Genomic DNA, 20,695 nt, shown 5'->3' with positions numbered 1-20,695 from the left:
CCCCCCCCCCCCCCCCAGGCACACTCCCAGTATCCTGCGAGCATCTCAGGGTCTTTAAAAGGCCTTTAACTGGGTTTATTAAAAAAACCTCTCTGAAATGAAGAGCTGCAATGAGCCGTTTATTGAGGGATGTTCTCCACTGTAAAGGTTAATAAGTTTCTGCCACATAATTATGCATCTTGTATTAGTAAGAGTCTCTCTGCAACGGTTCACTGAAGTGAGTGTGTATATGTGGGTGTTTGTGTTTGTGTTTGAGTTTGTACTCTGTTGTCTGTCTTTGTGGTTACATCTACCTTTGCCATATCACAAAAGGTATGTTTACATGGAGCCTAATAATCTGATTATAATCGGTTTAAAAGCCCAAACAGAGTAAAAATGTTCCATATAAACACCTCAATGAAGTTTAAACCTTTTCATAAAACAAACAAAAGAAAAAATTGTACAACGTAATCAATTTAACTTGATTAGTTTACTGCGCTTCAACATTTTGAGAAACATAGTTATTTGTTTTCTTTGTGTGAGTTAAGTAAGAGGATTACTACTCCTCTCATATATACTCACATGTCTTTTTATGAAGTACAGAGCAAAAGCCGGAAGGCAATTAGCCTGGCTTAGCATAAAGTACAAACTTTTATGGGGCGCTCTGTGTTGAAACTATTTCATCGATTCTTCTCATCACCTTCAACCAAAAATTGTTGTTTTCACATTTTTGTGTACAGATTCCATAGTGTTACACCATGTTCATTAGAAAGTGTTAGAGGTGCAGGTTGGTGTGTTTTTGAACTTTCCAGAGAGCAAAGGGAGCTACTTCCCCCTGACTCCAGTCTTCATGCTAAGTTAAGCTGTCCTCAGGCTCCAGCTCTATACGTAACGCACAAACAAGTGATTGGTATTAGTTTTATCATCTAAATCCCTGTAATAAACATTTGAGAAAAATCATCATCCCTAGTAATTTCTGTTTTTCCCTCCTCCTACCGTAAGACACAGGAGTAGAGGCCCACGTCCTGGAGATCAGCAGGTCTGAACCAGATGGCATCTTCCTCCTTGCTCATGCGCACCCCGTCGAAAGAGATGGGCTCCTCGAAGTCGCTGTGGCCAAGGCCAGAGCTGCGGTACCACATGAGGCTGAGGCCCACACTCTGCGCCTGGCTGTAGTTAGCCCGGATGTAACCATAGAACAGAGCGCACTTCAGCCGCACCGGCTCGCCCTGCAGCACCCGGTACTTAAGGTAGTCCACTGACCAGTCTGTACAGCCGTCCACTGCAGAGAAACACACACAGAAAGACACACATTCAACAACACATTACAAGGGTGTGAGAGAAAATAATAAAATTTGAATATAATATGAATGAGCACATATAGCACTGGTTACAGTGTGATTACTGCACATATAAAGAAATATTACATTTCCAGCAAAACAATACAGCAATATTATGCATCTTCAAGTTATTTTACAAGAACATATGAGAGGGATGAAGATTACCAGGTAATAAACCACCCACAATAATCCTCTTCTTACTTATTAGAAAACACTCTCTAAAATAGCTTTATTTGTAATGAGACACTAAGCTCTTTATAGTATACAAGTAGAATACTGCATGGAGATACAATGCATGGATATTAATGTAGTTCAGTTCTTTTGCCCAATATTGTGCTGAGTTTTATTGTATTTGAGCTTTTGGGTGATTGCAGTTTTACAGTGGTGGATCCATCTCCTCTCCCCTGTTGTTGTCTTGACGCTGCTCACACATTCAGGGCATGTGAACAACCTTTGGCTCTGCAGAGACAGCTTAGACGCTTTCCTGCAGTATCCAGACATGCAACCACTGTGACATTTGGGAATGAACTGTAAAATATCTCCATAAATGATGTCAGGCTCCTCCAAGTGCTGAGGATGCAGCACAGCTCCGGTGTCACAGAGTGCAAGGCTAGTTCATTAACTGGAAATACGTCTCAAGCCCTTCAAACATGGCATGTTCCTTGTCTAACAGATATTTTTCCTAAGGCTCTTTGTCTCACAGTTTTTTGTCCAGAGCTAACAGGTTAACTCAGCTAGCATCCAATTCATACGTACTACATGCTACTTTACCCTGACTGGACTGAGATAGATTGGCCTACATGTCCAACTAGGTTAGTGTGCATACTACAGTGAAAGTCGAGTAGCTCATTTGATAGATAAAATCACAAGATAACACATGTAATACAGATGGAAACTGTATCTCCCAGCCTAATTTGTGAAATATATACTTCAGTTGCTACAGTATAACAAAGTGCAGAGGAGAAAAAGGGTGGCTAAAAGGACATGTGACAAAAAACAAAGACACTGGCACAGCCCCTCAGGCACACTCCTCTGCTCTGGATCAAGCAAGCAGATCTCACTCAGTTCCCAAGCTACCGAATGTTAACCCATGGCCAGCTATCAGTCTCTGACTAATTATCTACCATTTGTTTATCCAGCAGGTGTATATTAGAGAGTACATGTGGGTGCATGCGTAACCGGAGAGCTTGAGAAAGAGAGGTGGTGATGGTATGGTGAGATAAAGTAATAAGAACCCTGCTGCGTGCCAGTCTGTGAGTGATACAGAGCCTCATGGGGACAGCTATGCTTGTAATTAATACTCTTAATTACCAGGGAAGTAATGTGTGTCTTTCTGTGTGTGTATGTACGTGTGTGTGTGGTTCCATGAGTGTGCATTCCCTATACGAATGGCTGTGTGCCTAATTATGTCTGTTAATTACCAGTAGGCTTATCCACAAATATGTGTATGTGCTTACATTCGAATTTGTGAGAAACACAAAGCGTGTGTGCGTGTGCGGGGTGAAATGTGTGAAACCCTAATTATCGCTCCTAATAATGAGAGCAGAGCCCCCATAGATGCAAACACACACGCTCATATGTGTTCACATGCATTCCTCGCAACTTTAAACTTGATCGATCAACTGTTGAGCATCTAACTGATGAAAACTATTAACGGTGTAAGTCCTGCAGATAAACCTGTTTGTCAATAGAGATATATTTTTTCAAAATGAGAAAAAAATAAAACAACATTTTCCATAATTTCAAAAAAAAAAACCACACAATCCACTCACATTTTGTGCATTTATCCTCTTTGAACATTTAAACTTTAAATCAGATATAATAATCAGGAAACACTAAACCAAAGACAACTACTACTTCTCTAACATTAGTGTGAATTTCCATTGAAGGCAGCAGGTAACTTCTCTGCCCTCTCTGCATATCAATCAGCTAATCAGCAGGGACAGTGGAGGATTCATTCAGCCTTTTCTTCATCCACCCTCTACACCTCTAATGGATATGACCTCTGCCTCTCTCCCTCACACGCTCCATTTCTACCCTCTCTGCCACAACAAAAACAGATTATTGTAATGAGCTTGTATCCTCCGCAATGAAAAAACATTTCATTCAGTGGGAGACTGTCCTCCTGTACAAAAAAAACCCAAAAAAGAGCCTATATGTGGTCGGTGCAAGCCGCTCATGATGACCTTGTTGAGTGACCTCTAGTGAACATAGTAATGATAATGTGAGCAAAGAAGGGGGCCTTTTTGTGCCTGAACCTAACCAAACTGTTCCACAACTTTAATCATGTTTTTATTATTGTTACAGTGACGTTGGAGGTCCTACCCTCAAAGGTTGTAATCCAAGGGACAAGCGACCTTTACAGTTGTTTAAGTTGGAGTTGTCAGTGGCAGTGGTGTGCTGTCCGAGAAACAAACTCCACAGGCATGCGGGTATGGACACCTTTCATTCCTAACAGACCTCCCCAATGGGAGTTACCTAATATGGTGGCCTTTTGTGGGGGGAAACCATATTTACGTCTGAAACTTAAAACGGTTTTATCAACTCAATTAGAGGCTGACATTTCCCTCATCCCCACGCTGGGCTGGAAAATCAATGCTTCCCGCTGGAGGAATACTGCAGTCCCCACCTCTCACTCCTCCTGCTGACAACAGATTCTCTCTCTCTCTCTCACACACACACACACACACACACACACACACACACACACACACACACACACACACAGAGGATCTCTTTGGTTTCCTCCCTGCACCTCTGGGACATCACACCTTTGTAGTGATTTTGTTCAGCCACTCTTAGACAAGCCCGTAGTGTAAAGGATGTTTTCCATATGGACACATTCCCACGTGGCTGTCAGACCGGGGGAAACTGACCTCTGCTCCACTGAATCTTACTGCAGCACTGTAAGCTGCAGTACTCCTTCACTGGCCACTGCTGCTCTGCTGCTGATGCCCTAACACTGCTACATCACATGACGTGTAGGGCATATGTATAGCTGGTGCAAGGAAGCAGCAAGGAGAGAATGTCAAGCTATAGGATATATATGTGTGTGTGTGTGTGTGTGTGTGTGTGTGTGTGTGTGTGTGTGTGTGTGTCTCATAGAAAACCTTATTACTTTCTGCACCGCGGCAGACCTGTCCGTCTTAGTGTGACACTAAAGCAAGGCAATAAATACAGACCCCTGAGCTAGAATAAATTTACCCACATTGATGCATAAACACCCATGGAATCACACAAACAAGCAAACACACACTTGCAACAACCCAATGCACACACACACATACACGCAGTGGGCTACTGCTTTTGTTCCCCGCATAATCAAATTCCCATTATCCTTTCACAACAGTATATCACTCCAGTCTGCCTTGCTCTCCTACTTACATGTCTCTCACTCGCTCTCATGACGCTCTCAGTGGTCGGCCTCCTCTCTCATCACTACCTGCTCTCCTAATGAAGTATAATTATCAGATGTTGGGTGGGCGGCAGGGTTCTCACAGGCCATGAAGACATTCAGTGATCTATATGTGGGTAAGGACTCTTAATAACTTTCTGTCTCTCTCATTCTCTTTCTCTCCTCCTTAGTTTACACCCACTCTGCATACGTGACTCCATCATTATCTCCCTATCCAGCCGACTCGATCCCTCTAACTTGGCTTGGTTGATGATTTTCGTCCTCCGTGGCCTATCTTGTTTTTTTCTAACTGATTTCTAGAACAATGCTGTTCATTCTGCAGAATTTACTTTCACTTTGAAACAAACCATTACCTTACACAACAAACACCCTGTACAACCAGCAACGCTGGAGGCAAAGAAATTACCAACATTTTCCACTATGGAATTTCACCAATGTATTCTCGGCACACTATGGATCACCTTGATTTTCTGGCCCCATAAGTGCAGGTATTGTGGGAAAGAGCGTAGATCTCTCAAGGTAATCTTGCAGAATCTATAGTATATGGTTCACTGCGTTAGTAAGCCCTATAATCACCACCTATCTTCTGGCCAATTACATATGACTCTCCTGTGCTGAAGACTTGACTATTCTAAGTGCACTGAAATGAGGTAACACATGATGACTAGATATTCAGAGCAGTAAATGTGCAACAAAACATTCCTGCATTAATCTTCAAAATTGGCTCAGGTATCTTCTTCTCTGTTGGGCTCATTACCTTTCAACCTCAGTCTATCTCTCTACTTCAGCCTCAAAAGTAATTAATCAAGGATCAACACAGCTAACTACAACCTGAGACGTACCCTGTAGCAGTAGAGTCCCGGCTGTCTCTGGAAATCACTGGCTTTGTCTTTTGAGCCAACAGTTCCGCCGTGTGTCCCTGTGTGTGCCCTGACTCTGAGTCTTTCTTGTGAGGCTGAGGCTTGTTGGTATCGCATTAAAGGTAGGTGTTTAAAGCGCCTAACCTCATGTGTTACTTAAAAATGCGTTTCCTTCCATCTGTCTCGACATGGATTTTCAATCTGCACATGAAAAGACTGACTAATTCTAAAAAAAAAAAAGACTTGGCTGAGGTTGAAAAAGGTGTGTCGATAAAAACCAAATGTGTTATGGTAAATAAATTGTGACATACATGAAGCGTGTGACTTAAACATAACTCTAGCTTGAGTACACAGATGAAGAGACTGTAACATCCCTCAAATTTTACATGAAACAAACATTAATGCTATATTTCCATACCATTCCCCATGTTTTTCTAGTGTTTGACTGGCCTTGTCAAATGGTTTAATGGCACATGAGAGGGGAACCAGCACCATCAACCGTATATCTCAATGCATCAACTCCTAATATTTATATAACACTCGTTGAAGGAAATGTGGATCAATTCACATTTTCTAAAAATCTGTGCTACATTTGTATGGAAATTGGAAGAGAAACTTGCATTAAGGAACTGACCATGTAATAGTAACAGTAACTATAGTAATAGCAGGGAGTTTCAGGTTATTATGGCTGTGTTGTATACGTAAATGTGATTGGACATTACTAGTCAGCTGAGAGCCACAGCTGTGAATGAGTCAATGATTGTGAATCATGAATGAAACATTTGATGCTAATCAGCAAATGCAATCAGTGCTCTGCCTGAACTAACAAAATGCTTCATTCGTTTTGTCCTATGTTTGTTTTAGTTCTGGTTTTGTTTCCTACAAAAATGTATTATATATTTCTCATGAACATAATCATTCTTAGTCCAAATCATGAAGCTCATAAACAGGACAGTCAGATCCATTTATATAAGCGCTTCCGTGTTAATTGTCAATTGATTCAGCTCAGAAAAAAAAAAAAATTGTGTAAGCTCAGTTACAGGCTGAGGCCTTTGAAGTTGGTGAGGAAAATCTGCTTCTGCGTCAGCCATCTTTGTTGACTAGGATCCACAGCACTAGAACTAACTCAGTTTATGTAGCCTGTTCCTGTTAAACCGAGATCTGGTTTAACAAGGTCTGACATGGTCTGAATTAACATTAACACCAGACCTTTTCTGCATGTGTTTTTATAAATTTGTGAAGTCTACATTATTACTAAACACACATACAGTATATGTTTTTACTGAAGTATGACTGTGTGTCAGAGACACTTGCTCTCTTCTTTCCTGTCTTTCTCCTCGTCTTTGTAACTACTATAAGAAACTTGATATGTGTCTTTTTAATCTCTCCCTCTGTGCTGTGCCACTCCATATTTCTGTCTCCACATCCATCTCTTTCACTGACAGTTCACCATTGTTCATTTATATGCAAATGCAGACCAATACAGATAATTTCTCACTACCTTTGCTGTTTATCCAAAAAACAGAGTTAGAGTGGAAACAGGACTCTAGTTGATATAAATCTGCCTTCCTCTTTATCTTTCTCTTTCTGTCATGATGACTTTAAATCAATGTTTTCCCAAATCACATATTTGATATTGTCAACATGGTACAATAGGTAAATATTTTATCCTTCTTTTTATACTTTCAACTGATTTCACATCACGTGATTTTAATGTCACTTAATATTAATTTGTTTTTTTCTCTACAGCAGGAGTGTTTCAGGCAGCGGCACCCTGATATTTTGGGGCTGTTCAAGCAAGTGAATTTCGTCTCTTCTGCATCCAAGCAAATCCAATTTCCTAAAAAGGTTTCCTGAAATCATGTTACATCCCGATCACCGATTACTTAAAGGCAAGTTCGCAAGGAGGAGAATCATGAGGGCAGGTGAAGCAGTGCAGGCGTCACCTGATTATTACAGGCTGTTAAAAAGTAATAATTCATGTTACCAATGAGAAGTCAGGGCTGAAAGTCATGTTCAACCACAAGAAGTGGAAGGGACCAGTGATGGAGAGGATCAGAGTCAGAGTGCAGGACAGAATGAGGAGTCAAGGTGAGAGTATTCAGTTGCCAAGTCATTAGGAGCGTTTGAGGCCGTTTAATGCCACTTTTTATAGTCACATCTTACCTAAAGACATTTTAAAATACAAATCCTCCTGAGGCCTGGAATAATTAAAGTTTGTGTATTTTAGATATTGTTAGATAAAGACAACAATGGCAGAAAAAACGTCACAGTATTACTCAGTAAAATTTCAATAAAATACTCCTCCTCACTGTGAAATAATCAGACAGAATTTTGGAAGAAAACATAAACAAAATATTTTCATTCTTGATCTGTTGATTATCATTTTTCCAATTCATCATTCAATTTAGTCTTTAAAATGCCATGGCACTCACACACACTCTGAGTCATTAACCTGCCAAATCCGAACACACAGCCAAGTCATGGTACATACATTTCTAGATTCAGTGTGACTTACACTTCCTGAGGATATCATCATCCCCGATGTCCACGTCCCACGAACAAACGTCCACATATCCGCTTAGAAATCATGGAGAAAAGCTGCTCTGCATGTAGCTCCAGATTACGCCAGAGAATGATAACGTTTTAAAATTTTCTTCAGTATCAAAGTAATCAAGTGATAGCTGTCTGCAAATCCATGCGTACACTGCAAACACAAACTGCTAATAGCTAATTCGGGATATTTTTTAATGGTGCCTGGTTGCCAAAATGTTGAAAAGAAATACGCTAAAAAAAAAAAATGAGACTCAGGGTGCAGCCCACAGCCGAACTATCAACTCCATGGCAACACTCCTTTACATCTCCTTAAAAGCCTTAAATTGCAGTAACTGTAGTTTCAACACGTAGAGCGTTTTATCCCCTAAATAGAAGCAAGAAAAAGAATAATAATAGGTGTTAGGAAGTGAGCTATAAAATCAATTTGACCTCTGACTATAACTGCCCATTTTTGCTCTGATAATATCCCAGTACCATTCACGTTCTTGTAGTGTCCTATTACCTCAATCTTTTAGAAATGTGTTACCTCCACTTTGGCTGATTTACCGGTATTACAATTATCATTATGTTCTAGACTCTGGCTTACGTCTGTAACAACAAATCTTTCACTTGCTGAGCAAAGGACGCTATTTTCTGGCTTTACCACTACTGTCAATAATATAGTTTTATTCCCGATTTTAACACAAAGAAAGAGTCGCTTTGTGGGAACACTATATGTGTCACTACAAGGTTAAATAAGACCCACCCTCAGACTGTACGAGTAAATGTATAATAATGAACCTTCTTCGTGTATGCTGTAATAGCTATATGCGCTAGTGGCTGTATTTCGATGTCCACTTTCTTTTTGTCTTCTTCTGTTTATTTATTCAGATTTAATTTTTTTCTCGATTGTTGCTCTATATTGTTTCTATTGTGCCTCTAGTGTTTGGAGTTAAGTGGAAAATACAACTAAAATGATCACAACAATAAAACAAAGACAATGAATAGCTTATCACTGCTTCTATGTTCCTTCAGGCCATTTTCCTCATTCATTTCTGCTCAGAAATATATCCTGCCCATACCTATTCGTGTGTGTGAGTGCGTCCACATTAGTACGACACACTCATCATATCCTACTGTATGCAAATGAAATCAGAGCTTCCACTTCTCCTCATCTTGCTTTGTTACTTTTTCCTCCTGAAATTATTTCTATGCATAGACCGTAAATTGTGCTGTAATGCACAACAGTGTTACGTTAAACCACTGAACCTGCACCTGAGGACCACAGAATAGGATATAGGAACAATAGGGAAATGAAGTAAATCTAATTTCTGGCAGTAGATGTTGACATTTACATACATATTGGCAGAGTAATTTCAAAGGCAGGATGAAGCTTTGAGAGATAAACCAAGAACAATACCTAAAACTGAAGCAAATCCTCAACAGTGAGATTTAAACCACACAGTCTAAGCAGGTGTTCAGAAGGAAACTGCAGGCAAATGTATCTGTGGCTAAAACTGCTACAAAAAGTAAAACAGGATGGAATCCGTAAGTCTACTGATTGACTACAGTATTAAAAGTAATTTACAGGCGAATCAAACAAACTTTCAAGTTTGCCTGAAGGTGACAGTCCTGTTTCTATTGTTTCATATGGAAACCAGGGTGGGTTTGTTGCCCTTGACCAAGTTCAGCTCACTCAGATCCTTTTAATAACTCTCCAATTGACTTCAAATTAACCAGAACCCGTTATAGAACAGAAATTTCCCCTGTTGTGTGAGAAAGGGTGTCACTGAGACATTAGCTTTTTGACTTTCCTCTCTCTCTCTCTCTCTCTCTCTCTCTCTCCGTCTCTCTTTTTCCCTTGCTCATCCTTTCTTCCTTTCTCTTGATGATAAAGGGCTCTTTTTAAGGAGAACAGAAAGCTTGTCAGGAATTGGCCAGCTGGAGAAAGTCATTTGAGGCCCAAATTGATGCACTCGGGACTCTCAATAGTATCTCTCCAATAGTGGGGGCAGGATAGAGGGAGATGTGGTGGCCGGGACATTGTTCCTCGTAAATGGCTCTTTATTTCATGGGCGAAGTTGGGAAATGAGCAGCACCGCTCATGGCTGCCGCCATACAGCGGAGGACGGCCATGCGTTAAATAGAACACTAAGAAACAGGAGCCCCTAATATCTTAACAACTAAAAAGTCTACGCCTCACCTACATCATGTGCAGTTTTACTGGCAATGGGAACACATGCAAATAAAGTTCCTATAAGTTATAAAGTCGAGACTGTGTGTGAACACCATCCATCATGCTGACAGTGTGAGGGCAGGCTACATGGACATGAATCCATGCACAGGCTGACTGGCTGAACAAAGCCCCCTGGACCATGACTAGGAAGAAAGGCCTGAAAGAGGAGAAGCATTTCAAATCCAAAATCCCAAATGTAAAGTGTGTGTGTGCATATGTTTCTTCTTTGGGAAAATCTGTGTCTATGCAGGTGTCAGTCTGCTATGTAGTACTGAAATACCAGTAATTTCTTCTCTCTCTTTCTGTGTGTGTGTGTGTGTGTGTGTGTGTGTGTGTGTATGTGTGTGCGTGCTCTCCATTGTGCAGCTGTGATCCATGAGATTCAGGCTGAGCTGTCACTCCGCTAATCTCCCCCAGTAGAAATACAGCTTGGAAAATGTCATCCGAACATTCCGAATTGTGTTTACACTCGCTGCAGGTTCCATCGCTTCTAATTTGACAAGTCATTATCACCCATGCTCCTCTCCCTCCTCCCTCTCGCTGCCTGAGAGACAACAATAAAGAGGAGGAGGAAGGATGAAGGAGAAAAAACAAGGGCATTAAATTCCACTCACAGACACACAATTGTGCTCTCAATAATCAGGTAATCCAAACACCTAGGCTAGAACAGGAAGTATTATTGTTATTTTCATTTATTAAAGAAAAACTTCACTTCACATCTTTCACAAAAATACATTCCCTAAGGCATGCTTATGTTTATAAAATATAAAAACTAGACAGGAAACTCTCATGGTGAAGCTGTTGGCTGCTAAAAAAAAAAAAAAAAGCAGCTGGTGGCTTCGTGTGTATTGGGAGAGGCACATTGCTTTCAACACCCTGAGGCCCGCCGTAAAGTTAGCAATGACAAGGACTGCAGTACAGTGGGAATTCACACAACAAGTCCTCCAAATTAAACAACAAAATACATTGTTAGTCTTCCAGACTGACACATATAAGCCTTTTATTTTCCTCACACCGCTACTGACAGAAGACAGTGCTGTTTTGGCAATGTGTAAACTCTAGGTTTAGGCACAAGAACAACTTGGTTAGGATCATGGTTTGGGTTAAAACAACCACCTGTTTAAGGTTAGAAAACAACCACAGTCATGGTTAAAAGAATCTAACATTGTGGCCTGTCAGTAGTTGAAAGTCTGATGTTTAGTCAACCTATTCATCCACCCTAACCTTCATTCATTTTCTTTTCTCTCCTTATGTTATGTGTGATTTTATACACATATGACTGTGACCTTGTAAGGATGATGTCATTCAATAGTCATGCCGTAGCTTGATCTCTTTTGTAACAGATTTAGACAGATAAAAGCCGTCAGTAAACAAACTGCAGTGACATAAATCTTGCCCATGCTGAAAAAACTTTCTTTTCAAAAGTTTAGTGGGCAAGTGGATTTTGTATTCACAGGGTTTGTGTAAGAGCATTTCTCATGACCTCTATTTCCAGGCGTACAACTTACAGCCTGGGGGGAAAACTCTTAAATACGCAATCTACCTGCAGACAAGAACATACAGAGGTAATGGGATCTCGAGTAGACATCACCACCACTAATGGTTGGGACTAAGGTTCTGGTTGACTGTGCCTCTCCCAGTAGATCGGCCCTTTTATTTAAATTTGTGCTCCGTAGTGACTGTATCCAGTCGCGCTATCAATGATGCTGAACACTTGTGGATATGATGCGTTAGTTATTCTGATGCAGACCACAGAGTGCAATATTCATGGTTATATGCATTGGTCTCACTTGGCTGTCAACTTGTTTATTACTTTGGTCATCAGAGTGCATTTTTCATTATTTACCATGTTTCATAATACATTGGGATGATTTATTCATCGGAGACATTAAACATCTCAGTGATAATGTATGTATGTATGCAATGTCACTATAGAGACGTTAGGACGTTATGTTTACTTGGAAGTGAAATGCTTATGTCTAATTTGCTTCTTCAGTTTCTGGCATCTGTTTTTGTGTAGAGAGGATATGTCTGGATGATTACATGCTAGTTCAATTTTGAATTGTTTTATAGTTAAAACATGGCATAATGGATATGATGACTTATTATGCATTTTTCCTGTTGATAGGGGTTTGGTCTTTCTTTTCACACTGATATGTAAAGAGGAAACCTGTGTTCCAAAAAGAAAGAAAGAAATAAAATAATGTCCATAATAAAAAATGTGATGTTAAATCAAGGTGATAGCAGAAGAACTGTCTGCGAGAGAGAGGATGGGAGAGCAGTGGAGAGGCAATGACCCATCCATCCATCCAGTCTGTGGAGAGACATCTCCAGTGATAGCAGCACTCGGGGCCAGAGGAGTTAATGACACAGTGCCCTAGGCCTAGACCCGGGCACCATGCCCATGATCATAAAAAGACGCGCGCACACACGCACGCACACACGCACACACGCACGCAAAACTCAAGTGATTTTTGTTCGAATTTGTATTCTTTATTGACATGACCCAAAAGAAAGCAAACTGCCGTGACGGACTAGTACAACGTGAGAGTGAGGTCTATCCATCAGTCAACAGTGACATCATCTGATGCTGGTTATTGACTGAGAAAAACACAAAGTTGAACAGGTCAATAAAAACCTGTTTTTCATATTCCATATCATTCACTCTGCTCAAGTGATGCTTCGCTTCACTAGCCCTTAAATGATTTCTGCTTTTTCACCTCATCCTCTTTCTGTCCTGTCATCCCCTTTTGTCAATCTATTCTTACTCTCTCACTTTTCTCTTTCTTTTACCCCTCAGTTTTATCCACTTCCGTCTTTTATTATTTTCATTTTAGGTGCTTCCATGCATTAACAAGGTCAGAGGTCCATGGAGAGTGACTACTTAAGTAACAAGATAAAAACACGGACTAGCAACACACGCATTCACAAATATGTGCATTACAGCACTAAAAGTGTGATGTTGATTTGATAACTTTGGCTTGTTACTTAGATGCCTCCCCCTGAACTCTCCACACGGGGGATGATGAAGCTACGAAGCCTCCCGGACATGCGCCCTCCATCATGACTTTCAGTCCCTGGATTTCTCACCATGACATCTTCGAGCTTATACCTAACATTGATCATCAATCGACCTTGTGCTCCTCCATCAGTTAATCCCAACTATCAGGCTCCACCCCTCCCCACCCCCCACCCCAACGTCCCCCACCTTTATTCCAATAAATGGCATTGTTGTTAGTCTGAGAGCAGATACAGCCTGACCATCAAGTGACAATAAGAACCAGGTGCAAACTCTTGAAAGTTAGAAAAGCTGGACTGGGAGTTGAAAAGTAGAATAATGAAGATACACTGAGTCTTGTCTTTGCATGTTTATCCGTTTAATGTGTGGGTTGTGTGTATCAGTACTATTGAGTGTATATGTGCTATCTACAGTATATGTATGACACCGTTTATGTTAAGGGAGAGGATAAATGAGCAAGTGCTGAAGATGAAAGAACATTTTCAATTAAGATGAGTATGAAGCCTGGTTCATTAATAATGCAAAAATCATTACCCCTATTACGATAGCGCCCCAGTTTAAAGACACTGTATGTGTGCATGTGTGTTTGCTTGCCAGCTTCTGCTTGCAAGTGTGTGTCTAGTGTGCATGTGGAATAGATTCCTCAAGTGATTTGATGCCAATAATTCATCCCCCTTAATGCCCAAAGGAAAAAAGCCATAGAGCTTCTCAGCTTGTGAACACAGAGAGTGCATGCTTTGGTGCACCTCCATGCATGCACGGGAAAAGGCGGGAGGAGAGAAACAAAAGAGATGAAAAAGACGGAGTGCAGTCAGATAGGCAGACTTGTCCGATGCGCTCCTCTAAAATATTTATGTAGCTGGAGATTTCTGTCCCTGATTCTGAGTCCAATTAAAGCTCTTCTCTAAATGAATGTGCTTGTGCAGGAGCCAGGAGCCAGGAGAGGAAACAGCAGCCGTCTGCAAAAGCAGCAAACACAACACTGCAATACAGCCAGTCAATCTCACGGTCTATGTTTCATAAAAGCACACAGGTCCACAACCATGATACGTACATGCTGCAGTAACATACAGTAATACATACAGAAGAGATACAGAACAAATACATGACAAAACACTTTTGTCCATGAATGAAATAAACACTAACAATTCAACATCATGTGCTTATTTGCTATGCTTGCGCTGACATTATAAATCACAGCCTGCGTTTAATGCAACACACAAAAGTCCTGACATTAACTTGCCAGCCTGGAATTAAAGCAATCTCCTTTACATCTGAAACTGCTGAATTATTCAGCAGCTCGCCAATAAGGAGCGGTGCTGGAGAGGATAGGGCCTTTGGGTGGGCATTTCTAAGACAAACGACACATATGCTAACATGCACCGCTCTCCAGTGGCAGACACATTACTCTCATGAAGCTACCTCATAAACATCCAGGGAAGAATAGGAGAGGAGAGGAGTGATTTAAAAGATGAACTCAGCGACAGAAATGAACGGAAATTATACGGACTAACATAACATGAACTCCTTCTCACGCTCTTCTCGGCCTGGAGAGCAGGGAGGGCAGTGCCTGTGCGGCAGCTTTAAATAGGAATTAGCAGCATTTCATTGTGATTGTGATTGAGTAGGGGTCCCTGGGGTGGGTCTGGTCATTGTTACGAGGCTTTGTAAATCTACAGTAATCCTCCCAGTGCAAGCCAGAGGCACACACATACACACACATGAATATTGCACATACAAAAAATGCATCTAAGTATGTGTATGTATATTCATGCTTGTTATTTCCAACAAAAAATTATAACGACTGAATATAAAAAATAAAAAAATCATCCAGTAAGACAATTTCATTCACTTGCATGCCTGGCATGAGCAGGAGAGGTTGTGATTTTTAGATTCTGTACATCAATCACAAAATCTGATTCAGACTTCGGTACTAAAGCTCGTGTCTCGTTGTCAGAGTGAATATGATTAGAATAATTATGTTACCCAGAGTGTGGTTCTCATACTGACGACTGTCCATACTACTTTTCCTTAACATTTGGCCTCCACCCACTCTTCCGCCCGCACAAACATGCAGACACACGGTTGGTGAGACAGCCCGAGTGGAGAATAGCTCGCAGCCTGCTGGCTCTATCTCTTGCAAAGCTTTCCGCAGTCAGGGTTCACCTGTCTCTGCACTTCACGTATCTCTAAATCTTGGCACCAGTTTGTGAACTTCAGCCCTGCGCAAAAGATCACCGCAAAAGCCTGGTGAGCCAAAGTATGTAAGCACTTCAGCCTAAACTGGATAGGTGAGAAGAGGTACTTGTTCAGTGCACAGTGAAGGGAACGGCGACTTTAGAGGAGCAAAAGCCACAGTCAATTAAACCCTGCTCCTTGAGGGGTTGGGACACAGAATTAGTATTCCAAGCTGACACATTAAATTCCTCATATGCTTTCTGGGCTTAAATGTCTAAGTATCCCAACATAAACTGACCCTGAGGCTAGTGTTAACAACAGAAAGGTCAAGCGGGAATCGACTGTAGTTAATTTCATAATTTAAACATTGTAGCTTTGAAAATGTCCCTTCCGTGCATTTCATAAGCTACAGTAACTCTACAATCCAGAAGACCTACATTTAAAATAAGTAATTTAAGTAAAAATACAACATGTAATAGATATATGAAAAGCATGACACTTTTCAGTGTTATGTCATCATATGCATCATATAACTCTGTCATCATTACTGGTGGTTTAACGTATAAGCAGCATTGTAATGTTGCAGTTGGTAAAGGTAAAGCTGATTTTAAGTGCTCTATTTAGTATTGGTAGTTAAATCTGTAACAGTGCGTCATCTGTAATAAACTATGCATATGTAAAGTAACTCCAGCTGTCATAAATAATTAAATAGATAAATGTAGAGGAGCAGAAGTATAAAGTAGCAAAAAACGCAAATACTGAAGTCACTCAAGTTCCTGAAAATTGTACTTGAAAAAGTATTTGAGTCTTAGTTACATTAATATTATGTGAACATATCCATAAATTATTTAATTAAGTAATGGACATTGTTTGTTAATCCAACATTAGACCTATCTTTTTGTTAGAATAAACCACAATAATCCATTCTAACAGAAGAAAAAGAAGAAAAATGTATTGTATTATGTAGACCTGTGTAATATGATCCCAGTCGTTTAAAGCACAATATAATGCATTTCATAAAAATATGTATAACATAATAAATCCAGTCCCCATCTATTAGCTTGCCCTGCCCTCATATCGATGTGTACGGACACATCTGTGCCCACAGACACACAGAGCCAGTACACAAGCCCACACTGAGAAACTGTATCTGCTGCTCTCTCAGGCATGTACTTTATATACTATTTTCATATTTAAGTGCACAGTGGGTAAAGGCTCCTCTCCGGTGCACAGTAGGTGTTGTGGAAATAAATATTTTATACTAGAATCTAATTGCATTTTGTGGCCCTGAGCGCCCTACCAGACAATCTGCAATACCGCTCTAATGGCTATGCTCCTCAATGTGTGTTGGAGGGCGGGCACGCACGCACACACGCACACACCTTACAATCTGGTTTATGAACTCAGCATCTGTGTAACTCTCACACATCATACCAGCAGTCGCTCATATAGGTCTATAGGTCATAGAGCAGTGTGTGTTTATATGCATGTATGTGGGTCTGTTTATGAATGCAACAGAAGCAGAATTTACTGAATCCCTGACAGAGTCTGTGAAGCATACCGTCGTCTCACACAGGACTGAGTGCGCCGTTTCTGCTTCTGCTTATTGACCGGAATGGCCTTGTACATCCCACATGAGAGGGTTCTGAGGTTACACGTAAGCACATACACACACATATACATTCACAGACAAACTGTAATAGGCTAAACTTACATAAGATCATAACATGACACAAAATTAGATTAGGGTGTTTGTACACCAGTAAGGGATCTATGCATCCTAAAAATATCAACCATTCAGTTTTAAGAACCAACACAAACACAGTGATAAGTAAATCCTGTTTGCGCAACACAGGCCACAGAGATTAAGTATTGTCCTCCAATGATGACCATATTGACAATCGACAGAGCCAGACTTGTATAATCTGAGAGAAAGGCCAAATCAATATCCACTACAGGATCCAGCACACTCAGATGAGGGTTTAACCCACTCAAAGAGGAGCCTGGAAAAGCTCTATCAACCCTGGAGGCCACTATACCAGACAAATCCCAAGCCCTCAGTTTTAATAAGGGAATCAAAATAATCGTCAGGGTACAGGCTGGCCTTGGCTTTGTTTTTGCGTCTTTCAATATGGGCTGATGGAAAGTGTGAATAGTGGATGTCAGACCAACATCTCACTCCATACACAGACAGAGCAACAAACAGATGGTCATTTTCTAAAGTTCAAGCTGTTAAAACAAAACAAGTCAAAATATTTTTAATAAATACAGTGCACAGTGAGTTCATAGCTACTAAAGTCTGCTGCAGCCTCACCTGCACCCAAGCCTATGGCAGGACTGCAGACATCAACAGAAATCCCTTTAGGATTACCCCTTATGGCTGTATATGTATATTGGTGATTCACAGTCACAGGGTGTGCTCAGTGCAGCGCAGAACTCCAATACAGTTTTTTGCTGGCACACGGCCAGCATTTACATATGAATAAATATCAGGAAAAATCAAATAAATAAAGGGACAGCAGGAAAAAATAATCCTGTTAAAGATCAAACAGCAGGCTCGCTTTCTCCTCCTCCTGCCGTTCTCTCCTGCCACAATTTTTCTCCAATTTATACCTACATTCCTCAGCTCATCAGCGCTCTCACCTTTCTCTCTTTTTCCTCACTTTCCTCACTCATCTTCTAGGCTACTATGTGTTCACGTTTAATATTCATTTTTCTAGTTCTCCTCATCCCTCTTTCTCTCCATCGTTTCTCCCTCTTCCCCCATCCACCATCTCCTTTTCCATGTCATGGCCAACCATATCTTTAATCTTGCTCTTCCCCGTTTTCCCATGTCCAACGCTCCCTCGCCGCCCTCCCTCCCTCCCTCCTCTCCAGTGCAGAACTAAATGGAGATTAATGAAGGGAGGAAGATGTGTCTGTCATCCAGGCAGTCTGATGCAGCCACAACCAGTAAAGTACTGGAGCTATTCAAAACACACCAGGGAAAGCTCTGCACTAATACTGCTCCAGCTGAGAAGAACTACAGATTAGCTCTCCACTTCTATTTAGATGATTTGTAAATACTAACCATACCACTGACGCATGCATTCCTTTTTACAGTGATATGAAGTATTTGGTATATGGGTTTTCTCCCCTCTCTCTCTCTCTCTCTCACTTTTATCCTATCATTGTAGGATATTCAGAGCACACCCCTGTGTCTCATTTCCTCCCTAAGTTTAAATCCTGACAACTGACGGCCGCTCGCTGCTCATACGCCAGTCAAACAGCTCTGATAAGCCCCGCAGGAAATTGACTCGTATTTTAGAGCTTCATCTCCCACATCACATCCTTCCACCACCCATCATGCCCTTGGTTAGAGGTCAAGCAGCTTTCACTAATCTCATATGCAAATTTGTGCATGGTACAGTGTGAACATGAGGCTGATGTCCATAATTCATGCACCATTACCAGTGACAAGTTACACTTATGTCTGAACACAAGTTTCTGCTGATATTAGCTTTCTTAGTAGTTAATGCTGGGCAGAAAAGAAGTTGAAAAGTAAGCTGTCATTTGTGTGTATAGAAAACATGTCTGTGTGCATTCAGAGGTGGACGAACAGGACAGTGTTGCATGCTGCATGAAATATTTAGCAAAGATGCCTCTAATGCTCTAGACTTGCCTGTTCATCCTCTTAACACATGCTAACCTGTCTCCCTTTATATTTCTATGGCATTACTATGCTGTCTTACTGAGGTGATGTCATACAGTGTATGTGTGTGCGCGCATGAGAGAACAGGGGACTGCGCTCATCTCAAAACATTACACGAAAGGCTTCAATTAAAAGTAAACATTCTGATGAAGATGATCCATTTACTCACAAGGTAATTACAAACATTAATTAAAATCATCCACAAACAGGCCTGTGCATGCCACGCTTAGCACTACAATCAGCTGCTTATACCCACACACTTATCAAGGCTCACATGGCCCGTGTGGATTAGCATCTGTTTATGTGTGCTATATATTCATCTATCTATTGTGTTCCTTCTCTCAGCCTGGCTGGATGGTGCTTTCAAGGAGCAGACATCTCCTCTGGAGCTCTTCTGTAGCAGTGTGCGCAGCAGTCAGCGGAACGCAGCAGGGGGACCGGGCTCATGTGACTCTACTACTGGTGAGAAAGAGGCAGAAAACTGACAGGCTGGCATACACAACTGGGACTGCAGTTAAGTCGACAGGAAGACTCCTGCTAAGCTGCTGGAGATATGCTTGGAGGAACTGGAGCTGAATTACATGAAAGCATCTGCCCAGTTAAAACAGATTCCGTTTTCCGCATGCTTCCAAATTGACAACAAAATAATAGCTTTATCAGGTAAGACATAGATGTACTTAACAATGCGATACCCTTGGATACCTAAGATGGTGACCCTCCTCCTGTTCCTTTTTCTTCAGAACGCGACAGCAAGAATCAACATCGTTAATTGTCATTGAGTGATCTCTTCACTGCATCCCCCACCTCCTGTTCTTTTTTTCCCTACAAGCCTTCATCCTGATCAGCCTGGGGATGATGCCTGTGTCAGGTTTACTCATCTGTGATTGTGAACATGGCAACTGCTGAGATCCTGCATCCAACTCATATACTGTATATTCACATTATCATTATCACATACAACCATATTACTGTATTGCAGTCTGGAAATACATGCATACATACATGCATATGTGTGTATATATATATATATATATATATATATATCAACTTGTATATACAGATGGGTGACAGTTGAAAGGAAAAACCTGCATAAAACCTGAATAAATGTGGAGTGGAGAAACATAATGAATGCAGGAGCTACCACACAGGTGCACTGATTGGTACAATTAAGCAATTAACATCCAATCATGCTCTGTGGCAGGCAAAAAATCATCTTCACAAGAAAGCAGTTTATTCTGATTTTGTGTCAAGATGACAAGAGGTAAAGATCAAAGTGACTTTGAAAGAGGGTTCATTGTTGGGGCACAGATGGCAGGAGCCTCAGTCACAATGATGCTCAGCTGGATAGTGTTTCAGTAGGAACAGTGACTACAGTGACATCTGTATTTAGATCTATGGGAAAGTCGTCAGTATACAGGGTCTTTAGTGTGGTTGACAGCGAA

The 20,695-nt window shown here is 41.0% G+C and overlaps 1 protein-coding gene across 2 annotated transcripts in view; it reads right to left on the bottom strand.

Moving 5' to 3' along the window:
- The window catches only part of il1rapl1a (interleukin 1 receptor accessory protein-like 1a), a 157,734-nt gene that overhangs the window by 87,319 nt on the left and 49,720 nt on the right, over nt 1-20,695 (bottom strand). For both annotated transcript variants that reach the window (XM_023400694.2, XM_023400698.2), the window contains exon 3: nt 976-1,261. In XM_023400694.2, coding sequence (XP_023256462.1) covers nt 976-1,261 — 286 coding nt within the window. The remainder of the gene's footprint in view (nt 1-975; nt 1,262-20,695) is intronic.

Source organism: Seriola lalandi, unplaced genomic scaffold (assembly GCF_002814215.2).
Source record: "Seriola lalandi dorsalis isolate HSWRI2012SDOR001 ecotype SW California unplaced genomic scaffold, Sedor1 jcf7180002052929, whole genome shotgun sequence".
Taxonomy (NCBI): domain Eukaryota; kingdom Metazoa; phylum Chordata; class Actinopteri; order Carangiformes; family Carangidae; genus Seriola; species Seriola lalandi.
This window is presented reverse-complemented; position numbering and strand designations above follow the sequence as displayed.